This window comes from Salvelinus alpinus, chromosome 21 (assembly GCF_045679555.1).
Source record: "Salvelinus alpinus chromosome 21, SLU_Salpinus.1, whole genome shotgun sequence".
Lineage (NCBI taxonomy): Eukaryota > Metazoa > Chordata > Actinopteri > Salmoniformes > Salmonidae > Salvelinus > Salvelinus alpinus.
In genome coordinates, this window is record NC_092106.1 from 3,224,256 (window position 1) to 3,248,481 (window position 24,226).

Consider the following 24,226-nt stretch of genomic DNA (forward strand, 5'->3'; position numbering starts at 1 on the left):
TACCACACACATACAAGAAACTGTATGGTCCATCAGTCGAGCAGTGAATTTCAAACACAGATTCAACCACAAAGACCAGTGAGGTTTTCCAATCCCTCGCAAAGAAGGGCACCTATTGGTAGATAAGTAAAATTCAAAAAGCAGACTGAATATCCCTTTGAGCATGGTGAAGTTATTAATTACACTTTGGATGGTGTATCAATACACCTAGTCACTACAAAGGTACATGCGTCCTTCCTAACTCAGTTGCTGGAGAGGAAGGAAATCACAATCATTTCAACATGAGGCTTTAAAACAGTTACATTGAATGGCTGTGATAGGAGAAAACTGAGGATGGATCAACAACATTGAAGTTACACAACAATACTAACCTAAATGACAGAGTGAAAAGAAGGAAGTCTGTCCAGAATATGTTTTGGGGAAAAAATGCATTAGGCACTAAAGTAAAACTGGAAAAATGTGGCAAAGAACACAAAACACAAGGCCAAATATACACTGGAGTTGCTTATCAAGACGACATTCAATGTTCTTGAGTGAGCTAGTTACAGTTTGGACTTGAATTTGCTTGAAAATCTATGGCAAGACTTGAAAATGGCTGTCCAACAATAATCAAGCACCAACTTGACAGAGCTTGAAGAATAAACAATCCAGGTGTGCAACGCTCTTAGAGACTTACCCAGAAAGAATCACAGCTGTAATCGCTGCCAAAAGGGATTCTGACGTATTGACTCAGGGGTGTTTCAATAAATGTGCTTTTGTCACTTTGTCATTTGTCACTTTGTCATTATGGCGTATTGTGTGTAGATGGGTGAGAAAAATATAATAATCAATTTTAAAATCAGGTTGTAAAACAACAAACTGTGGAATAAGTCAAAGGGGTATGAATACTTTCTGAAGGCACTGTAATCAGATGATAAAACTGGACACCAATTTTCTGGTTAAAACAGCTTTAAGAAATGTGATTGGAATTTGTACAAATGTTAAATATAGACAATTTTAAGCCATGACTAGGGGCATTTGTGATAGGGCAGCCTGTAATACACCCTACAACTTTGTTTTTCCAGCGAGCAGCACAGGAAGCTTCTATGCAGGGCAAAGTGATGCACACTAAGTGTGAATAACTGAAAGTATGACTATGTTTAAGGTAAAGGTAATAACTACTACAACATGCATTGTAAAATAGTTTGGTGGTAAACTATATTGACAAACACCAAGACAGTGTAGGCCTAATGTAACTTGATTATCACTTCAATGAGAGAATGGAATAATGAAAAATATATATATACAGTTGAAGTCGGAAGTTTACATACACCTTAGGCAAATACATTTAAACTCAGTTTTTCACAATTCCTGACATTTAATCCTAGTAAACATTCCCTGTCTTAGGTCAGTTAGGATCAACACCTTATTTTAAGAATGTGAAATGTCTGAATAATAGGAGAGAGAATTATTTATTTCAGCTTTTATTTCTTTCATCACATTCCCAGTGGGTCAGAAGTTTACATACACTCAATTAGTATTTGTTCACATTGCCTTTAAATTGTTTAACTTGGGTCACACGTTTTGGGTAGCCTTCCACAAGCTTCGCACAATAAGTTGGGTGAATTTTGGACCATTCCTCCTGACAGAGCTGGTGTAACTGAGTCAGGTTTGTAGGCCTCCTTGCTCTCACACACTTTTTCAGTTCTGCCCACAAATTTTCTATAGGATTGAGGTCAGGGCTTTGTGATGGCCACTCCAATACCTTGACTTTTTTGTCCTTAAGACATTTTTCCACAACTTTGGTAGTATGCTTGGTGTCATTGTCCATTTGGAAGACCCATTTGTGACCAAGCTTTAACTTCCTGACTGAGGTCTTGAGATGTTGCTTCAATATATCCACATAATTGTACCCCCTCATGATGCCATCTATTTTGTGAGGTGCACCAGTCCCTCCTGCAGCAAAGCACCCCCACACCATGATGCTGCCACACCCGTGCTTCACGGTTGCGATGGTGTTCTTCGACTTGCAAGCCTCCCCCTTTTTCCTCCAAACAAAACGATGGTCATTATGGCCGTAGTCTGTTTTTTTATGCCGGTTTTGGAGCAGTGGCTTCTCCCTTGCTGAGTTGCCCTTCAGGTTATGTTGATATAGGACTCGTTTTACTGTGGATATAGATACTTTTGTACCCGTTTCCTCCAGCATCTTCACAAGGTCCTTTGCTGTTGTTCTGGGATTGATTTGCACTTTTCGCACCAAAGTACATTCATCTCTAGGAGACAGAACGCGTCTCCTTCCTGAGTGGTATAACGGCTGCGTGGTCCCATGGTGTTTATACTTGCATACTATTGTTTGTACAGATTAATGTAGCACCTTGAGTCGTTTGGAAATTGCTCCCAAGGATGAACCAGACTTGTGGAGGCCTACAATTTATTTTCTGAGGTCTTGGATGATTTAACTTTGTCAAGCAAAGTTTGAAGGTAGGCCTTGAAATACATCCACAGGTACACCTCCAATTGACTCAAATTATGTCAATTAGCCTATCAGAAGCTTCTAAAGCCATGACATCATTTTCTAGAATTTTCCAAGCTGTTTAAAGGCACAGTCAACTTAGTGTATGTCAACTTCTGACCCACTGGAATTGTGATACAGTGAATTATAAGTGAGATAATCTGTCTGTAAACAATTGTTGGAAAAATGACTTGTGTCATGCACAAAGTAGATGTCCTAACCGACTTGCAAAACCTATAGTTTGTTAACAAAAAATTATTTGTGGAGTGGTTGAAAAACTAGTTTGATTGACTCCAACCTAAGTGTATGTAAACTTCCGACTTCAACTGTATCCTCATGAGTCCTGGCTTTCGGGGTGTATCAACGTATTCCATGTTTATTTAGTTTATGCTTCACAACGCTAACCGGAATGTAGGTAGCAGCCATCTTGAAATGAGGTCATCAGCGCGGCCTTCTCTTATACATTCGTATGGCCATATATGGTAGTAAATCACACGAAAGATTTGAAGGCACCAATCAATAGCCAATATACTCAGCTTTCCGCAGACACCCTGCTTTTGCAGATAGGTGCTACCATTCTCATGCCAGACTGAATTGAAGAAAACAAATCTAATACGGTCCACAAATATGGGGACTTCACATATAAGAGGTTTTAATACAACCACTAGCATCAAAACACGTTTTTTATGCAATGTGGCTGATGCAACAGATCAGAACGTTTAGCTTAAAACGTTGATAAACTATCAGGCTATTTCTTCACATTATAAGCTCAGCAATGCGCACGTGGTAGTAGGCTATAAGCGTGAACGTTCCATTAGCAGAAAACACCATTATCAAAAGTGACTGCAAATGCAATTATGCATGTAATGGTTTTATTATGGAAGGTGCATTTTTATGGTGAAAATTATCTTCCCCAAATTTGAAACTCATGCGCTGCTTATATATGCCAGTTAGGCTCTACACCCCTTGTAAATTGGATTAATGTGCTTAATTTTAAGAAGTTATTTGGCCACTTTAGTTATTAGAACACATAGGCCTATGGGCTGTGCAACTATGATTTTAAAAAGTCGCAAAAAAACAAACATTGTTTCTTATGCTGGGCATAATTCACATGTGATAATACATAATTCATACGTGATAGGATAATATTGTCACCCATCAGACTATTCTTGATTTAATCTTGTCTTTACATATACTGAATAATATATGTATGACATTTGATTTGATTTAGAATGGACCATTATCATGCACCTGTATTGAACACGGGCAGCGGGGAAAAAATACATGTCATCTATCCACATAAATAGCGAATAGAGGACGCTTTTCCCCGTGGTTTATTTTCATGCCAGCCAGGTAGGCTATACTCCTGTTGTAAAGATAAGCGATGTGCTTAATATTAGGAAAGTTTAAAATAAATATAGTAGGCCTAGCCTATAGAAAGCTGATGGGATCCTCCTCTTTTTATTAGCAGCCATCACTCTGTTTTCCCCCCATTTGCATAGCCTATAGAAATGTTGCGCAACATGAGCTCATGGGCTCTCGTGAAGTGTTTGATTAGATTTTCGATGACATTTGCATTGATGTCAGTGTGATTAGAGGGATGATAGAGTGCTGATTACCAGTTAGCAAGTTTGGTAGGCTACTAACGACTATCAGCAGCATCAAAGCTTGGAGAAGCCTAATTACCGTGACTAAACGGTCACATGGAATTTGACTGCCTTCATGACTGCCGATGTGGCGGTAATACGTTCACCGCAACAGCAGTGGGAGTAATGATTAATAAATGGTCAACACACAATCTATAAATGCCTAATAAATGGTTTATTATGGACCCTTAAAATAAGGTGTTACCCATCCTAGTTGTGAATGAATAACCATTGGATTTTATGATACCTTACAACTGCCTAACTACGTATTTCAAATAAGTGCTTGTCAAGTGTTTCCCCCTGCCCACTTAGCTAAGTGTTTAAATAGTAGGCTACATATAATTCAATTGAAGAAAACAGAGAGAGGAGAAAGAGAGACTCCCAGTTCCTTAATGTTTTGGCTGTATAATACAGCCAATGGCTACATTAAGGAACTGGCACCATCTCGCGTTCCCTCTCTCTCTGTTTTCTTCAATTGAATTCAACACGCAACCTTCTGTGTTTGTCAAAGAACATTGGCGGGAGAAATTTATGTGGATGCGGATAGATTTCCAGTGTTGTGCTTCGTTCGTTTGACAGTGCCTTGCGTGTATGTGTATCTTTCTGCCAAGAAGTGATGGGCCTTTTGGTGAATGAAATAAGCGGGAGATAGGCAGGACTTTCAGCCTTCAGTGCTGGTGGCTATGTAATGTAATCCGACACCAGAGTTACTACAGCTCATAAACCAACTCGCTGGGCTGAAGAGACAGATTCAGAAGCTAATAAACATTGATAAAACAATTAAAATACACAGACAGTCCCCGAAATGACCTTTATTGTAATACATGATGACTTGTGTTTAGTAAAAAGCACTGTATAAATGTCTAGTAGATGGCTATTACCTTACCTATGTGTTATAAAAGCCGAACTAACGACTCGTTAGGCTATATTGCAAGTAGCCTGGTGTCTAAATGAGCCCCCTGAATCCCCCTCCCCTAATTCCAATATACAGAAGAAAAAAAAAATCGTAACTGGCAGCAGTAGGCTACATGAGCTGTGTCAGCGTGAGTGTGTATTTCTGTTTTTTTCCCGCCTCGACTGCCCCATAGCAGCTGATATAGTCATTTCTTACAGACACAGACCCAGCACTTGGACCAGTAGAACCAGAACTTTTAGCAAATACGTCGTAATATCTGTTCACACATTTAGCAACGTCGGCCTCAAGAGCCCTTGTTTTGGTCTCTAACTTTTTTGGCACCACCTTTCCGTTTTTCTGTTTTGACTAAGTGACTGACAGAGAGTCGGAGCGGGTCTCACTCTCTTTGATGATGTGTGTTTGACTTTGAATGTGAATTTGCACCACCTCAGCCAATCAGAAAACCGGGCTGGCCCATCTCGGTAGGGGGGCTGGCCGTTGCCCATTGGTCAGCCAAATGCTCAATATAGATGATTATGAGAAATAGTGCAAAAGGCATAAAAAACAGGCACATTGGCCACCGGCCATGTCCATTAAAAAATATATATTGTTATTATTTTTTGGGGTCAATTTCGACCAGCCCACCCCACCGCAATAAAATATGGTCCTTCTGGCATTTGCCTGAATTGTCAGATGGCCAATCCGCCCATGAAGGCAATCTTGACCAAGGAACTAAATTGAGAAAATTATGACGAGGACAAATACAGAATTGTACTGAACAATCTGGTAAAAGCATGACATATTGACACAGAAATGTTTGTGTGTGTGTGTTTGTGTGTGTGTGTGTGTGTGTACTTTTTAGAATATGGAATTAGGACTATTTTTGTTATTGTTGCATGCATTGACTGCAGAGCCCTATGGGCCCACGTCCAAAGTAGTACACTGTAAAGGGAATAGGTTGCCATTTGGGATACAGGCCTGCTCTCTTTTCTCTGCCCAATTCCCATTTTCACGACACCAGCAATCAACACTACCCGAGGTGTTATTGTTGTCGTGACGTCGGATGGCCAAACCATGACTGTGTGTCACTACAAATTCTTCCAGAGTCATTATTTACTGTAAACAAACATTACCACAAAAAAGAGGCAAAAGCATAGCTTGAGTGCCAGTCTTTTTATGATAAGCAAACTCCTTGTTTGGCTTGACAATGTTTGATAAACTACACTGAACGAAAATATAAACACAACATGTAAAGTGTTGGTCCCATGTTTCATGAGGCTGAAATAAAAGATCCCAGAAATTTTCCATATGCACAAAAATCTTATTTCTCTCAAATGTTGTACACAAATTTGTTGACATCCTTGTTAGTGAGCATTTCTCCTTTGCCAAGATAATCCATCCACCTGACAGGTCTGGCATATCAAGAAGTTGATTAAACAGCATGATCATTACTTTGTGCTGGGTACAATAAAAGGCCACTCTAAAATGTGCAGTTTTGTTACACAACACAATGCCACAGATGTCTCAAGTTTTAAGGGAGTGTGCAATTGGCATGCTGACTGCAGGAATGTCCACCAGAGCTGTTGCCAGATAAGTAAATGTTAATTTCTCTATCATAAGCCGCCTCCAACGTCGTTTTAGACGTAGGAGGCAGTCTCACAACCACAGACCACGTGTATGGCGTCGTGTGGGAGAGCGGTTTGCTGATGTCAACATAGTGAACAGAGTGCCCCCATGGTGGCGGTGGGGTTATGGTATGGGCAGGCATAAGCTACCGACAAAGAACAGAATTGCATTTAATTGATGGCAATTTGAATGCACAGAGATACCGTGACGACATCCTGAGGACCATTGTCGTGCCATTCACCCACCGCCATCATCTCATGTTTCAGAATGAAAATGTACGGCCCCATGTCGCAAGGATCTGTACATAATTCCTGGAGGCTGAAAATGTCCCAGTTTTTCCATGGCCTACATACTCATGTTCTACCATTGACCACGTTTGGGATGCTCTGGATTGACATATACAACAGCGTGTTCCAGTTCCTGACAATATCCAGCAACTTCGCACAGCCATTGAAGAGGAGTGGGATAAAATTCCATAGGCCACAATCAAAAGCCTGATCAACTCTATGCGAAGGAGATGTGTCACTCTATATGAGGCAAATGGTGGTCACACCAGATACTGACTAGTTTTCGGATCCACACCCCTACCTTTTTTTTTAAGGTACAGTATCTGTGACCAACAGATGCATATCTGTATTCCAAGTCATGTGAGATCCAGATTCAATTTATTTCAATTGACTGATTTCCTTATCTGAACTGTAACTCAGTAAAACCATTGAAATTGTTGCATGTTGCGTTAGTATTTTTGTTCAGTATAAGTTTGTCTAGACAATGACAGCAATGGAGTAGACAAGACCATAAACAGATCTGGGACCATGCTAGCAAAAGAGCTGTTCATCACCAGGCAATGTTCAGAAGCTCTCCCTATTCTTCTCTTATTTACTTCAGCATTTGTGTACAGTCAAAAATACAATCAAGATAATGGAATTATAGCAATTAGCCTATAGGATAAATAAATTGATTGGCCATGTTTGGTCAAAACAAAACCCAGCAATGAACGCGAGTAGCTAGATCCATCCAATCATCTAATCAGAGGCTGTGTTGTCAGGTGGGTGTAATTAGGGTCATTGTATGGGCGTTGCTATTATGTTCTTATGATGTTCTATTACGTTGTACTGATGTCCCAACTATATAAAGCCAGAGGTCAAGGGTCAGCCCAATCATTACAGGATTATTGATAAATATCTAAGACTCAAACTATCTGCCTCCTGTGTCTGCATCTGGGTCTCGCCTTGTGCCCTTATAAGAAATCCCTGTTGGAATATTACTGAAATCAGGAGGGAATAAGTAGGAATTCTCCAACCACGATTTCTGGAAAACCTCATTGTCTGACAAACTGTCTGAGGGACAAACACAGCAAAGAAGGAAAAGTGTCCGAATCAACAATCAGCTGATAGATTTTATACATCACAACATTTTTCAACTTATACAATACTTTCCATGTGTAAAAGTACTAGCCTCTTTGCCAGACTCTCTTTGCCAGACTCATACAAGTACACTAACTTTCTTATGCCTACTTGCCTACTACCAATCAGTAGTAATGCGTTGAATTATGCCTGGGAAGAAAACAATTCAATTTGCTCAATTAGGCATTGGCTCAACTTACCCCAAGGCAAACATTTTAACTACATTAGCCCACACAGCTACAATAATGTATTTTCATGCTAGGACCTCATACGGAAGCTTATACAGTGGCTTGCGAAAGTATTCACCCCCTTGGCATTTTTCCTATTTTGTTGCCTTACAACCTGGAATGAAAATATATTTTTGGGGGTGTTTGTATCATTTGATTTACACAATATGCCTACCACTTTGAAGATGCAATTTTTTTTAAATTGTGAAACAAACAGGAATTAAGATAAAAGAACAGAACTTGAGCGTGCATAACTATTCACCCTCCCCCAAAGTCAATACTTTGTAGAGCAACCTTTTGCAGAAATTAAAGCTGCAAGTCTCTTGGGGTATGTCTCTATAAGCTTGGCACATCTAGCCACTGGGATTTTTGCCCATTCTTCAAGGCAAAACTGCTCCAGCTCGTTCAAGTTGGATGGGATCCGCTAGTGTACAGCAATCTTTAAGTCATACCACAGATTCTCAATTGGATTGAGGTCTGGGCTTTGACTAGGCCATTCCAAGACATTTAAATGTTTCCCCTTAAGCTACTCGAGTGTTGCTTTAGCAGTATGCTTAGGGTCATTGTCCTGCTGGATGGTGAACCTCCGTCCCAGTCTTAAATCTCTGGAAGACTGAAACAGGTTTCCCTCAAGTATTTCCCTTTATTTAACGCCATCCATCATTCCTTCAATTCTGACCAGTTTCCCAGTCCCTGCCGATGAAAAACATACCCACAGCATGATGCTGCCACCACCATGCTTCACTGTGGGGATGTTGTTCTCGGGGTAATGAGAGGTGTTGGATTTGCACCAGACATAGCGTTTTCCTTGATGGCCAAAAAGCAACATTTGTCTCATCTGGCCAGAGTACCTTTTTCCATATGTTTGGGGAGTCTCCCACATGCCTTTTGATGAACACCAAACATGTTTGCTTCTTTTTTTCTTCAAGCAATGGCTTTTTTCTGAGTGTTGGAGTGTGCCCCAGGCTATACATACATTTTAAAAACAAGAAAATGTTGCCGTCTGCGTTGGTTAATATAAGGAATTGGAAATTATTTATACTTTATCTTTGATACTTAAGTATCAAAATTAAATTGAATAACTAAAATATACTTAAGTATATTTCTTTTTTTTTTTTTTTACTTTTACTCGAGTAGTATTTTACTGGGTGACTTTCACTTTTACTTGAGTAACTTTCTATTACTCAAGTATGAACATTGGTACTTTTTCCACCACTGCCCACACAACACCATCTGCCCGGTACAGTTGAAACTGGGATTAATCCGTGAAGAGCACACTTCTCTAGCATGCCAGTGGCCGAACTGCATTCAGGTCAAGACCCTGGTGAGGATGACTAGCACACAGATGAGCTTCCCTGAGACGTTTTTTCAGTTGTGCAAACCAACAGTGTCCTCAGCTGTCTGGGTGGCTGGTCTTAGACAATCCCACAGGTGAAGAAGTCGGATGTGGAGGTCCTGGGCTGACGTGGTTACACATGGTCTGCTGTTGTGAGGCCGGCTGAACATACTGCTAAATTCTCAAAAATGGCGTTGGAGGCGGCTTATGGTAGAGATATTAACATTAAATTCTCTGGCAACAGCTTTGGTGGACATTCCTGCACTCAGCATGCCAATTGCACGCCCCCTCAAAACTTGAGACATCTGTGGCATTGTGTTGTGTGACAAAACTGCATGTTAGTGACCTTTTATTGTCCCGAGCACAAGGTGCACCTGTGTAATGATCATGCTGTTTAATCAGCTTCTTAATATGCCAGACCTGTCAGGTGGATGGATTATCTTGGCAAATGAGAAATGCTCACTAACAGGGATGTAAAGAAATTTGAGCACAAAATTTGAGAGAAATAAGCTTTTTAAGCGTATGGAAAATATCAGCTCATGATACATGGGACCAACAGTTGCGTTTATATTTTTGTTTAGTGTATTTTTCATAAGGCAAAATCTAATCTGAAATTTCAAACTGGAAATTTCAAACTTCATAAGCCTTTTTTGAGTTTTACATTTCCTGCATTTCAGAAAAGTTATCCTGCAACAGGGTGATCAAATTAAGATCCCACATATGTAACTTGCTTACCACTTTTTCCATGTGGTTTCTTCCTTCACAGACTCCATGAAATGATGACTCTTCCTAAATATTTGCTCAAATTTTACATTTTGTGTATGTTTCCTAGAAACAAGGGTGGCTCAATTTACCGCTTTGGCTTAACTTAACCTACTCTCCCCTAACCATCAGGAAACAAAAGAGTCGTAGTTCCTTTGACAGAGAGACCTATTCCCTATTTAGTGCACTACTTTTGACCAGCGCCCGTACGGTGGGAATAGGGTGCCATTTTGGACACATCCAGAGAGACAGTCGGACATGGATTCAGTTACACCACATGCAGACCAGAACCACTGGAAGTGAGTGGTACATGGTAAGTAAGCTCAATGTGTTTCCTTTCAGAGAACAAACTATAAAGAAAGCTATTACTTTGTTTCTGTATGAGTTTGTCAGGGTGATTTGGTACTGCTTAGACCAGAATGAGAGTGCACACATGCGCATACACACGGCGCACGCACATGCGCACACACACAAAATGAGTGCACTTTATATGGAATAGGCTGCCATTTGGGATGCAGCCGAGGAGCGGAGCAGGCAGCAGCACAGCTGGGAGTCCTCCTCTCATTCTCACAGAACAACACGATTGCCTCTGTGTTGCCTCCGATGACGTGAATGCAAATGACCGTTGGACGACTGAAGAACCCCATTCTGAGGAGACGTCAAAAAGAAGGTGGTGAAGGAGAGAATAAATGAGAGAAGGGAGGGTGGGAGGGGAGCTGGGTTATAAAATGCATTGGGTACATCATAACTCTGTAACTTCTTGCTTAGGTTTAGCTTTACTGTAATTGTGGTACTTATTAAATACTTTTGTATTTATATTCATTAAGGATCTCCAATAGCTGCTGCTAATACCCTGACTACACAGCTCGCGTCGGGTGCAGGAGCGTTGCAAAATAAATGTAGAAATCTATATTATTAAATTATTGCACGCGCGTGCCAACGAGCACCTGTGTTGCCAAGGGCTAACACGGAACCCAAAACGGCTGCGCACGTGCGCCATCGTGCATAAATGTATTTTGTCCCCACACACCAAACACGATCACGACACGCAGGTTAAAATATCAAAACAAACTCTGAACCAATTACATTCATTTGGGGACCGGTCGAAAAGCATTAAACATTTATTGCAATTTAGCTAGCTAGCTTGCACTTGCTAGCTAATTTGTCCTATTTAGCTAGCTTGCTGTTGCTAGCTAATTTGTCCTGGGATATAAACATTGAGTTGTTATTTTACCTGAAATGCACAAGGTCCTCTACTCCAACAATTAATCCACACATAAAACGGTCAACCGAATCATTTCTAGTCATCTCTCCTCCTTCCAGGTTTTTTCTTCTCTGGACTTAATATTGTGATTGGCAACTTTCATAAATTAGGTGCATTACCGCCACCGACCTTGTTCGTCTTTCAGTCACCCACATGGGTATAACCAATGAGGAGATGGCACGTGGGTACCTGCTTCTATAAACCAATGAGGAGATGGGAGAGGCAGGACTTGCAGCGCTATCTGCGTCACAAATAGAACTGACTTCTATTTTAGCCCTTGGCAACACAGACACTCGTTGGCGCGTGCGAGCAGTGTGGGTGCAATAATTGAATAATATAGATTTCTAACATTATTTTGCAACGCGAGCGGTGTAGTCAGGGTATAAAATAGAAGTCAGTTGCTAAGGCAGCAGCCACTCTATCTGGGGTCCAGTAAAATTAAGGCAGTTATCAAAAATTTTTAAAACATTACAATACATTTCACAACAGATTTCACACTATACTAAGTGTGTGCCCTCAGGCCACTACCACATATCTACAACACAATATCCATGTGCGTATATGTTATCATGTGTGCGTGTATGCATGTGTATGTGCCTGTGTGTCACGTTCCTGACCTATTGTTCCTTTTTCTTTTATTTATTTAGTTGGTCAGGGCGTGAGTTGGGGTGGGTTGTCTTTGTGTGTTTTTGTATTGTCTAGGGTGTTGTATGGTTTAGGGGGTTAAGTAGAGTAGATGGGTTAGTGTTTAGTATAGATGTCTAGGAAAGTCTATGGTTGCCTGAATTGGTTCTCAATCAGAGACAGCTGGTTATTGTTGTCTCTGATTGGGAGCCATATTTAAGGCAGCCATGGGCTTTAGCTGTTTTGTGGGTAATTGTCTATGTGTAGTGTTTGTGTCAGCACTATCTGTATTATTAGCTTCACGGTCGTCAGTTTTGTTATTTTGTTAGTTCGTGATTAGTTGTTCGTTTCTTGTTTGTTTTTTCTCTCTTCTTAAAATAAAGAAGATGTATTTTGCACACGCTGCGCCTTGGTCCTCTCTCTCACAGCAAGACGATCGTGACAGAATTACCCACCAATCTAGGACCAAGCGGCGTGTCAAGCGGCAACAGGACCCACCTACACAGGATTCATGGACATGGGAGGAGATACTGGATGGTAAGGGACCTTGGGTACAACCGGGAGAATATCGCCTCCCTCGTGAAGAGCTGGAGGCAGCTAAAGCCGAGAGGAGGCGATATGAGGAGGCAGCACGGAAGCAAGGCTGGAAGCCCGTGAGTACAACCCAAAAATTTCTTGGGGGGGGCCTTAAAGGGAGTGTGGCGAAGTCAGATAGGAGACCTGCGCCTACTCCCTGTACTTACCGTGGAGAGCGAAAGTACGGGCAGACACCGTGTTACGCAGTAGAGCGCATGGTGTCTCCTGTACGCGTGCATAGCCCGGTTCGGTACATTCCAGCTCCACGTATCGGCCGGGCTAAATTGAGCGTTGAGCCGGATGTCATGAAGCCGGCCCAACGTATCTGGCCACCAGTGCGTCTCCTCGGGCCGGCTTACATGGCACCAGCCTTACGTATGGTGTCCCCGGTTCGCCTACATAGCCCGGGGAGCATACAACCAGGTAAGGTTGGACAGGCTCAGTGCTCAAGGGAGCCAGTACGCCTGCACGGTCCGGTATTTCCGGCGCCACCTCCCCGCTCCAGCCCAGTACCACCAGTGCCTACACCACGCACCAGGCTTCCTGTGCGTCTTCAGAGCCCTGTGCCTCCTCCACGCACTAGCTCTATGGTGCGTGTCTCCAGTCCTTTACCACCAGTGCCAACACCACGCACCAAGCCTCCTGTGTGTCCCCAGAGTCCTGTGCGTCCTGTTGCTGCTCCCCGCACTAGCCCTGAGATGCGTGTCCTCAGCCCGGTACCACCAGTTCCGGCACCACGCACTAGGCCTAATGTGCGTCCCCAGGGTCCAGCATGCCCTGTTCCTTCTCCCCGCACTAGCCTGAAGGTGCGTGTCCTTAGCCCGGTACCTCCAGTTCCGGCACCACGCACCAGGCCTACAGTGCGTCTCAGCCGGCCAGAGTCTGCCGTCTGCCCAACGGCGCCTGAACTGCCCGTCTGCCCAACGGCGCCTGAACTGCCCGTCTGCCCAACGGCGCCTGAACTGCCAGTCTGCCCAACGGCGCCTGTACTGCCCGTCTGCCCAACGCCGTCTGAACTGTCCGTCTGCCATGAGTCTTCAAAGCCGCCCGTCTGCCATGAGTCTTCAAAGCCGCCCGTCTGCCATGAGCCTTCAGAGCCGTCTGCCAGACAGGAGCTGCTAGAGCCTACCGCCAGACAGGAGCAGCCAGAGCCTACCGCCAGACAGGATCAGCCAGAGCTTTCCGCCAGACAGGATCAGCCAGAGCCTTCCGCCAGACAGGATCAGCCAGAGCCTTCCGCCAGACAGGATCAGCCAGAGCCTTCCGCCAGACAGGATCAGCCAGAGCCTTCCGCCAGACAGGATCAGCCAGAGCCTTCCGCCAGACAGGATCAGCCAGAGCCTTCCGCCAGACAGGATCAGCCAGAGCCTTCCGCCAGACAGGATCAGCCAGAGCCTTCCGCCAGACAGGATCAGCCAGAGCCTTCCGCCAGACAGGATCAGCCAGATCCGTCAGCCAGCCATGAGCAGCCAGATCCGTCAGCCAGCCATGAGCAGCCAGATCCGTCAGCCAGCCATGAGCAGCCAGATCCGTCAGCCAGCCATGAGCAGCCAGATCCGTCAGCCAGCCATGAGCAGCCAGATCCGTCAGCCAGCCATGAGCAGCCAGATCCGTCAGCCAACCATGAGCAGCCAGATCCGTCAGCCAGCCATGAGCAGCCAGATCCGTCAGCCAGCCATGAGCAGCCAGATACGTCAGCCAGCCATGAGCAGCCCAGCCAGGATCCGCCAGAGCCGTCCAGCCAGGATCCGCCGGAGCCATCCAGCCAGGATCCGCCAGCCAGTCCGGTGCTGTCCCTCAGTCCGGAGCTGCCGTCCCTCAGTCCGGAGCTGCCCCTTATCCTGGTGCTGCCCCTTAGTCCGGTGCTGCCCCTTAGTCCGGTGCTGCCCCTGCGTCCGGTGCTGCCCCTGCGTCCGGTGCTGCCCCTGCGTCCGGTGCTGCCCCTCAGTCCGGTGCTGCCCCTCAGTCCGGTGCTGCCCCTTAATCCAGTGTGGTTAATGTGGAGGGTAGTCATTTGGAGGAGGCTACGAAAGCGGGTAGTGACTATGGTGGGGTGGGGACCACGACCAGTGCCAGAGCCGCCACCGCGGACAGACGCCCACCCAGACCCTCCCCTAGACTTTATGCTGGTGCGCCCGGAGTTCGCACCTTAAGGGGGGGGTTATGTCACGTTCCTGACCTATTGTTCCTTTTTCTTTTATTTATTTAGTTGGTCAGGGCGTGAGTTGGGGTGGGTTGTCTTTGTGTGTTTTTGTATTGTCTAGGGTGTTGTATGGTTTAGGGGGTTAAGTAGAGTAGATGGGTTAGTGTTTAGTATAGATGTCTAGGAAAGTCTATGGTTGCCTGAATTGGTTCTCAATCAGAGACAGCTGGTTATTGTTGTCTCTGAATGGGAGCCATATTTAAGGCAGCCATGGGCTTTAGCTGTTTTGTGGGTAATTGTCTATGTGTAGTGTTTGTGTCAGCACTATCTGTATTATTAGCTTCACGGTCGTCAGTTTTGTTATTTTGTTAGTTCGTGATTAGTTGTTCGTTTCTTGTTTGTTTTTTCTCTCTTCTTAAAATAAAGAAGATGTATTTTGCACACGCTGCGCCTTGGTCCTCTCTCTCACAGCAAGACGATCGTGACACTGTGTGTGATTTTACTGCTTGCTTGAGATGTTTGATGTGGAATAGAGTTCCATGTAGTCATGGCTCTATGTAGTACACAATTAATCTTCTCCTTTCCCCCCTCTGATAACCAGGTGGTGAATCGCATCTCTGCATGTCTGGCAGACATATCAGTGTGGATGACGGATCACCACCTCAAGCTGAACCTCGGCAAGACGGAGCTGCTCTTCCTCCCGGGGAAGGACTGCCCGTTCCATGATCTCGCCATCACGGTTGACAACTCCATTGTGTCCTCCTCCCAGAGTGCTAAGAACCTTGGCGTGATCCTGGACAACACCCTGTCGTTCTCAACTAACATCAAGGCGGTGACCCGTTCCTGTAGGTTCATGCTCTACAACATTCGCAGAGTACGACCCTGCCTCACGCAGGAAGCGGCGCAGGTCCTAATCCAGGCACTTGTCATCTCCCGTCTGGATTACTGCAACTCGCTGTTGGCTGGGCTCCCTGCCTGTGCCATTAAACCCCTACAACTCATCCAGAACGCCGCAGCCCGTCTGGTGTTCAACTTTCCCAAGTTCTCTCACGTCACCCCGCTCCTCCGCTCTCTCCACTGGCTTCCAGTTGAAGCTCGCATCCGCTACAAGACCATGGTGCTTGCCTACGGAGCTGTGAGGGGAACGGCACCTCCGTACCTTCAGGCTCTGATCAGGCCCTACACCCAAACAAGGGCACTGCGTTCATCCACCTCTGGCCTGCTCGCCTCTCTACCTCTGAGGAAGTACAGTTCCCGCTCAGCCCAGTCAAAACTGTTCGCTGCTCTGGCACCCCAATGGTGGAACAAACTCCCTCACGACGCCAGGTCAGCGGAGTCAATCACCACCTTCCGGAGACACCTGAAACCCCACCTCTTTAAGGAATACCTAGGATAGGAGAAAGTAATCCTTCTAACCCCCCCCCCCCCCCTTAAAAGAGTTAGATGCACTATTGTAAAGTGGTTGTTCCACTGGATATCATAAGGTGAATGCACCAATTTGTAAGTCGCTCTGGATAAGAGCGTCTGCTAAATGACTTAAATGTAAAATGTAAATGTAGTACTGTGCACCTCCCATAGTCTGTTATGGACTTGGGGACTATGAACAGACCTCTGGTGGCATATCCTTTACGGTATGCACGAGTGTTGTTAAGAAGTCAGAGCAACACTTTATTATGGACAGACCTCTCCCTCCCTTAGCTACTGTTGCATCAAAATGTTTTGACCATGACAGTTGGTCAACTTGCTAAATTTACACATTATTCATTAGAGGATTTAATTGAGGTTTAGAGTTTAGTGACGAATTTGTCCCAAATAAAATGCTTTTAGTTTTTGAAATATTTCAGGACTAAATTATTTCTTGCCACCCATTCTGAAACTGACTGCAGCTTTTTGTTAAGCGTTGCAGTGATTTCACGTGCTGTGGTAGCTTACTTGTATAATGTTGTGTCATCAGCATACATAGACAGCAGGCTTTACTCCGAGACAGTGGCAGGTCATTAGTAAAGATTTGAAAAAGTAAGGGGCCTAGACATCTTCCCTGGGGAATGCCTGATTCTACCTGGAATATGTTGGATATGCTTCCATTAAAGGACACCCTCTGTGTTCTGTTAGACAGGTAATTCTTTATCCACAATATAGCAGGGGATGTAAAGCCATAACACATACGTTTTTCCAGTAGCAGATTATGATTGATAATGTCAAAAGCCGCACTCCAAGTCTAACATAACGGCTCCCACAAGCTTTTTTATTATCAATTACTCTCAGCCAATCATCAGTAATTTGTGTAAGTGCCATACATGTTGAATGACCTTCCTTATAAGCGTGCTGAAAATCTGTTAATTTCTTTACTGTGAAATAGCATTGTAGCTGGTAAAACATTTTTTCCCAAAAGTTTACTAAAATGTTGGTAAAAAGATGATTGGTTGACTGTTTGAGCCAGTAAAGATGCTTTGCTATTCTTGGGTAGCGGAATTACTTTTGCTTCCCTCCAGGTCTGAGGTCACACACTTTCCTGTAGGCTTAGATTGTTGAGATGGCAGATAGGAGTGGCAATATCTTCCGCTATCATCCTCAGTAATTTTCCATCCAAGTTGTCAGACCCAGGTGGCTTGTCATTGTTGATAGACAACAATCATTTTTTCACCTCTTCCACACTCACTTTACGAAATTCAAAACAACAATGTGTCTTTCATAATTTGGTCAGTTGTGCATGGATGTGTAGGTTCAGAATTTGTTGTTTGTATGTCATGCCTAAATTTGCTAATCTTGCCAATGAAAAGATCATTAAAGTAGTTGGCAATATCAGTATGGTTTTGTGATGAATGAGCCATCTGTTTCAATGAATGACGGAGCCGAGTTTGCTTTTTTGCCCAAAATTACATTTAAGGTGCTCCAAAGCTTTTACTATAATTCTTTATATCATTTCTTTTTTTCATAGTAGTTTATTGTTCTTTTGTTCAGTTTAGTCACATGAATTATCAATTGACAGTACGTTTGCCAGTCAGCTGTGCAGCCAGATATATTACATTAAGTTGGTCTTATACCTGTGCATTAACACTAATTACTCAAGTAACATTGTATTGACACATTGTTACATAGTACCTTCAGCAATTACATAGTATTGGAGTTCAACTGTTATTACACTAGGGGAATAAGAAACAGTCCCTATTAGAGGTCGACCAAATATGATTTTTCAAAGCCGATACCGATACCGACTATTGGAGGACCAAAAAAAGCCGATAAAATATATATTGTAATAATGACAATTACAACAATACTGACTGAACAATGAACACTTTTATTTTAACCTAATATAATACATGAATCAAATCTATTTAGTCTCAAATAAATAATGAAACATGCTCAATTTGGTTTAAATAATGCAAAAACAATGTTGGAGAAGAAAGTAAAAGTGCAATATGTGCCATGTAAAAAAGCTAACGTTTGAATTCCTTGCTCAGAACATATGAAAGCTGGTGGTTCAATATTCCCAGTTAAGAAGTTTTAAGTTGTAGTTATTATAGGAATTATGACGCGTCGACTATTTCGCTCTATACCATTTGTATTTCATATACAATTGAAGTCGGAAGTTTACATACTCCTTAGCCAAATACATTTAAACTCAGTTTTTCACAATTCCTGACATTTAATCCTAGTAACAATTCCGTCTTAGATCAGTTAGGATCAACACTGTATTTGAATAATGTGAAATGTTAGAATAATAGTAGAGAGAATGATTTATTTCAGCTTTTATTTCTTTCATCACATTCCCAGTGGGACAGAAGTTTACATACACTCAATTAGTATTTGGTAGCATTGCCTTTCAATTGTTTAACTTGGGTCAAACGTTTCGGGTAGCCTTCCACATGCTTCCCACAATAAGTTGGGTGAATTTTGGCCCATACACTTTTTCAGTTTTGCCCACATATTTTCTATGGGATTGAGGTCAGGGCTTTGTGACGGCCACTCCAATACCTTGACTTTGTTGTTCTTAAGCCATTTCACCACCAGCCATTTCACCAGGATTGAGGTCAGGGCTTTGTGATGGCCACTCCAATACCTTGACTTTGTTGTCCTTAAGCCATTTTGACACAACCTTGGAAGTATGCTTGGGGTCATTGTCCATTTGGAAGACCCATTTGCGACCAAACTTTAACTTCCTGACTGATGTCTTGAGATGTTGCTTCAATATATCCAATAATTTTCCTACCTCATGATGCCATCTATTTTGTGAAGTGCACCAGTCCCTCCTGCAGTAAAGCACCCCCACAATATGATGCTGCCACCCCCGTGCTTCACGGTTGGGATGGTGTTCTTCGGCTTGCAAGCCTCCCCCTTTTTCCTCCAAACATAACGATGGTCATTATGGCCAAACAGTTCTATTTTTGTTTCATCAGACCAGAGGCCATTTCTCCAAAAAGTACGATCTTTGTCCCCATGTACAGTTGCAAACCGTCGTCTGCCTTTTTTATGCCGGTTTTGGAGCAGTGGCTTCTTCCTTGCTTCTTTCTTGAGGGGCCTTTCAGGTTATGCCGATAGAGGACACGTTTTACTGTGTATATAGTTACTTTTGTACTTGTTTCCTCCAGCATCTTCACAAGGTCCTTTGCTGTTGTTCTGGGATTGATTTGCACTTTTCGCACCAAAGTACGTTCATCTCTAGGAGACAGAACGCGTCTCCTTCCTGAGTGGTATGACGGCTGCGTGGTCCCATGGTGTTTATACTTGCGTACTATTGTTTGTACAGATGAACGTGGTTCCTTCAGGCATTTGGAAATTGCTACCAAGGATGAACCCGACTTGTGGAGGTCTACAATTTTTATCTGAGATCTTGGCTGATTTCTTTAAATTTTCCCATGATGTCAAGCAAAGAGGCACGGAGTTTGAAGGTAGGCCTTGAAATACATCCAAATTAAAGCCATGACATCATTTTCTGGAATTTTCCAAGCTGTTTAAAGGCACAGTGAACTTAGTGTATGTGAACTTCTGACACACTGGAATTGAGATAGTTTGTTAACAAGAAATTTGTGGAGGGGTTGAAAAACGAGTTTTAATGACTCCAACCTAAGTGTATGTAAACTTCCGACTTGAACTGTATGTACAGTATGTATGTAGTCCCTATGTATGCATGTATGTATGTATGTAAGTAAAGAAAAATACTACTAGAGATTCATTTTCACTTACCCTGTGGGGTTTATGGACGTTAACAAATTTTATTTAAATGTTATACATAAAACATTAGTTTGTTCATTCTTTTTTTTATTTAGCCAAACAAAAAATCATATATTTTTTAAATATTAATAATTCTTATTTACAATTTAAAACAGTACAGTAAATAATAATTATCAATCATAAAAATGTTATAAAACATAAACTTTCAATTCGAAAATCTGTGAGCTGGGAATTCCAGAATGTTAGGATACAAAGTAGCTATGCGGAGTTGTCCTACATTCAAACAGGAACTAGAGGTGTGTTCAATCAAACAAGAAGCAGGCTACATGTCAATTTGTTCAGCAGGACACAACGTTGTGGAACATTCCGATAGAAATAAATGATGTGGAATGAAACATGTCTCTCTGCCTTATAGAAGAAGAAATCATGTCGGCTGAATCCATAGTATTTCTATCTGCATCCTTCAACAATGTTTGGCTACTGACCCTAATTTCCTTTATAGAACTCCTTGAACTGTCATTTTACAGTACCTTTTGGAAATGCTTACACCAGGTGGCAAACATTTGCAGCATAAATATAACCAACAGAATATGGACAAATTGTTGTGACCAGAGTTACAACCAAACTTTTGCTCTGTTGAACGCACCTCAAGCTCATTAAGGTCACAATTTTCTAAAGGGATGGGTTTGGGTAGAGAAGGCGTGTGTTGTCTGGGTGTGTGTGTGTGTACAGAGTAAGGAGATGAGGCGGTCGGCAGGGGAGTGCAAACATGGATTGAGCCTTAAAAACAAAACAAAATAACGGTACAGCAGCCTGTTCTACTGGACATCATCGTCATCATCACCAGGACTGCAGACTACCGGGACGCCAGACTACCACGACCAAAGTCTACAGACTTCTGGACGTCCCCATCCACTTCCCTTTTTTCCAGTTCCCATAAAGTCACAGTTCCAGTCCCCTGCTCCTTTCTGTATAATTCCTGGCAGGAGGAAAAACGACGTCTGTCACCAAGAGCCATTTTGGGTAAACATGTCCTCCTAGGCACTGTCAGATTCCAGCATGCCTATTGGCTGCTCAGAAGGCGCTGTGTCGTTCTGTTCCTGGTGGTCTTGTGTGAGGGATCTTGGCATGGAGGAGAGACATAGATAGTCAATTCATGTTTCAAATCACACAAACAGACATCTGATGAATGTATGATGGAACCAAGCACGCACACACATATATGCTGAGATGTTAGTATAATGCACAGCCCAGTGCCACTTGTTCCATAATGACAGAGCCGAAAGCATGGTAAAGTGAGGGAGGGGGGGGGATTGTGTGACGTGCCATCCTTAGAAACGATAGTGAGGGAGATATTAGAAAGAGAGGAGCAGAAACTGAATGAGAGGATGTGTCTATGCAGCTGAGATCCAATGAAAGAGAACAAATGAACAAAGGGAACAACACAAAGAGATGAGACAAAGAGACAAAACTCTGGCTAATCCAGCAACAGCTCATGCGTAAAAAGAAATGATCAAACTATGATATCAGAGAAAGTATTGACGGATTAAAAAGAGTGATGACGTGAGAACAAAACTGTACCACACGAAAGTAAACAAACACATTTGATATGAAGAGCGTGAAGGTTAGCACTGTAAGTAGCTAGGCTAATGATTGAACAGCCCATTGGCCGAATGTATCAAGCTTCTCACAATGCTGACTTAGGGTCCGTTTTCCTTTAACATCACAATGAATAAGATAACATGTACGGGGGGAGGGGAGCTGATCCTAGATCAGTACTCCTATTCTGAGACATTTGATGCAGACAGCCTCAGTTGTCTAAAGAAACAGCAGTTTCAATGTTTCGGGGCAGTTCCACAGACCTGCTCATTCATGACGGTGGAGAGCTCCGTGAGCATGTCCCTGTAGTGGGCTCTCATCTCCTCCTGGTACTCCAGCTGGTCCTCCTTGATCAGCCGCTCGTTGACATCCAGCGCCTGGCCGCACGCCTCTGCAAACTGCCTTCAGAGCCAGACAGAGTATGTTAGGGCACTATGAGGGCCAAGAGTTTTCCCTGTCCTGACCATGTGACTTGATCTGGAAAAATCTGATTGATCTGATTTGACCCCAACCCTTTTGCTTAAGACGTATCAAATGCATCATCGATCTATGTGTGGCGCAGTTGGTAAAAGTGTGCTCTGGCAACGGCAAGGTCGTGGATCCAATTCCCACAGGGGTCACACAACTAGGGCTGTGGCGGTCACGAAATTTCGTCAGCTGGTGATTATCAAGCAAATAACTGTTGGTCTCACGGTAATTGACCGTTAATTAATATAAATACATTTAGCATCTCCTGGCTTCCTACAAGCCACTGATGCAGACCTTTGGAACATCTACATTTTTAAAAGTCGAATAAATCCATGTAATAAAGCCTACACCTTCATAATAAATCCATTATTTATTTTAGACATGGCTAAAGAAACATGATATGAAGAAAATGTAGTCTATTTCAGAAGAACAGAACAGCATACTCTGAGTTGTCCTTATGTTAAGTCCTGATCTGGCTATGCCATATGGCTGTTGGCTACATTAGCTGTCAAGATTTGCTTAGAATTCCGTGGCATTATTTTATATTATAGTATGAAGAATACAATTGAACAAAGCTGAATAAAATAGAAAGGATATTTTCTCCAAATGATTTGAGGGAGTGCGCACATGCAGCTATTCTGTATTGAGCGGTTAACAAAGAAATAGGTACTAAACTCAGCAAAAAAAGAAATGTCCCTTTTTCAGAACCCTGTCTTTCAAAGATAATTCGTAAAATTCCAAATAACTTCACAGATCTTCATGCTTGTTCAATGAACCATGAACAATTAATGAACATGCACCTGTGGAACGGTCGTGAAGACACTAACAGCTTACAGACGGTAGGCAATTAAGGTCACAGTTATGAAAACTTAGGACACTAAAGTGCCCTTTCTACTGACTCTGAAAAACACCAAAAGAAAGATGCTCAGGGTCCCTTTCATCTGCGTGAACGTGGCTTAGGCATGCTGCAAGGAGGCATGAGGACTGCAGATGTGGCCAGGGCAATAAATTGCAATGTCCGTACTGTGAGACGCCTAAGATAGCGCTACAGGGAGACAGGACGGACAGCTGATCGTCTTCGCAGTTGCAGACCACGTGTAACAACACCTGCACAAGATCGGTACATCTGAAAATCACACCTGCGGGACAGGTACAGGATGGCAACAACAACTGCCCGAGTTACACCAGGAACGCACAATCCCTCCATCAGTGCTCAGACTGTCCCGCAGACTGAGAGAGGCTGGACTGAGGGCTTGTGGGCCTGTTGTAAGGCAGGTCCTCAACAGACATCACCGGCAACAATGTCGCCTATGGGCACAAACCCACCGTCACTGGACCAGACAGGACTAGCAAAAAGTGCTCTTCACTGACGAGTCGCGGTTTTGTCTCACCAGGGATGATGGTCGGATTCGCATTTATCGTCGAAGGAATGAGCGTTACACCGAGGCCTGTACTCTGGAGCGGGATCGATTTGGAGGTGGAGGGTCCGTCATGGTCTGGGGCGGTGTGTCACAGCATCATCGGACTGAGGTTGTTGTCATTGCAGGCAATCTCAACACTGTGCGTTACAGGGAAGATATCCTCCTCCCTCATGTGGTACCCTTCCTGCAGGCTCATCCTGACATGACCCTCCAGGATGACAATGCTACCAGCCATACTGCTCGTTCTGTGTATGATTTCCTGCAAGACAGGAATGTCAGTGTTCTGCCATGGCCAGCAAAGAACCCGGATCTCAATCCCATTTAGCACGTCTGGGACCTGTTGGGTCAGAGGGTGAGGGCTAGGGCCATTCCCCCCAGAAATGTCCGGGAACTTGCAGGTGCCTTGGTGGAAGAGTGGGGTAACATCTCACAGCAAGAACTGGCAAATCTGGTGCAGTCCATGAGGAGGAGATGCACTGCAGTACTTAATGCAGCTGGTGGCCACACCAGATACTGACTGTTAATTTTGATTTTGACCCCCCCTTTGTTCAGGGACACATTATTCAATTT

The 24,226-nt window shown here is 43.4% G+C and overlaps 1 protein-coding gene and 1 long non-coding RNA gene across 8 annotated transcripts in view; one reads left to right on the forward strand and one right to left on the reverse strand.

Annotated features, from left to right (window-relative positions):
• The window catches only part of LOC139547637 (uncharacterized), a 30,289-nt gene that overhangs the window by 2,473 nt on the left and 3,590 nt on the right, over positions 1 to 24,226 (forward strand). The gene's annotated exons all lie outside the window — the stretch shown is intronic.
• LOC139547629 (dedicator of cytokinesis protein 10-like) overlaps positions 18,274 to 24,226 on the reverse strand; it is a 176,329-nt gene continuing 170,376 nt past the window's right edge. For all 7 annotated transcript variants that reach the window (XM_071356591.1, XM_071356590.1, XM_071356595.1 and 4 more), the window contains 2 exons: positions 22,031 to 22,169; positions 18,274 to 21,290 (listed from right to left, as the gene is read on the reverse strand). In XM_071356591.1, the coding sequence (XP_071212692.1) occupies positions 21,243 to 21,290; positions 22,031 to 22,169 (187 nt within the window). In that variant the 3' untranslated portion in view covers positions 18,274 to 21,242. The remainder of the gene's footprint in view (positions 21,291 to 22,030; positions 22,170 to 24,226) is intronic.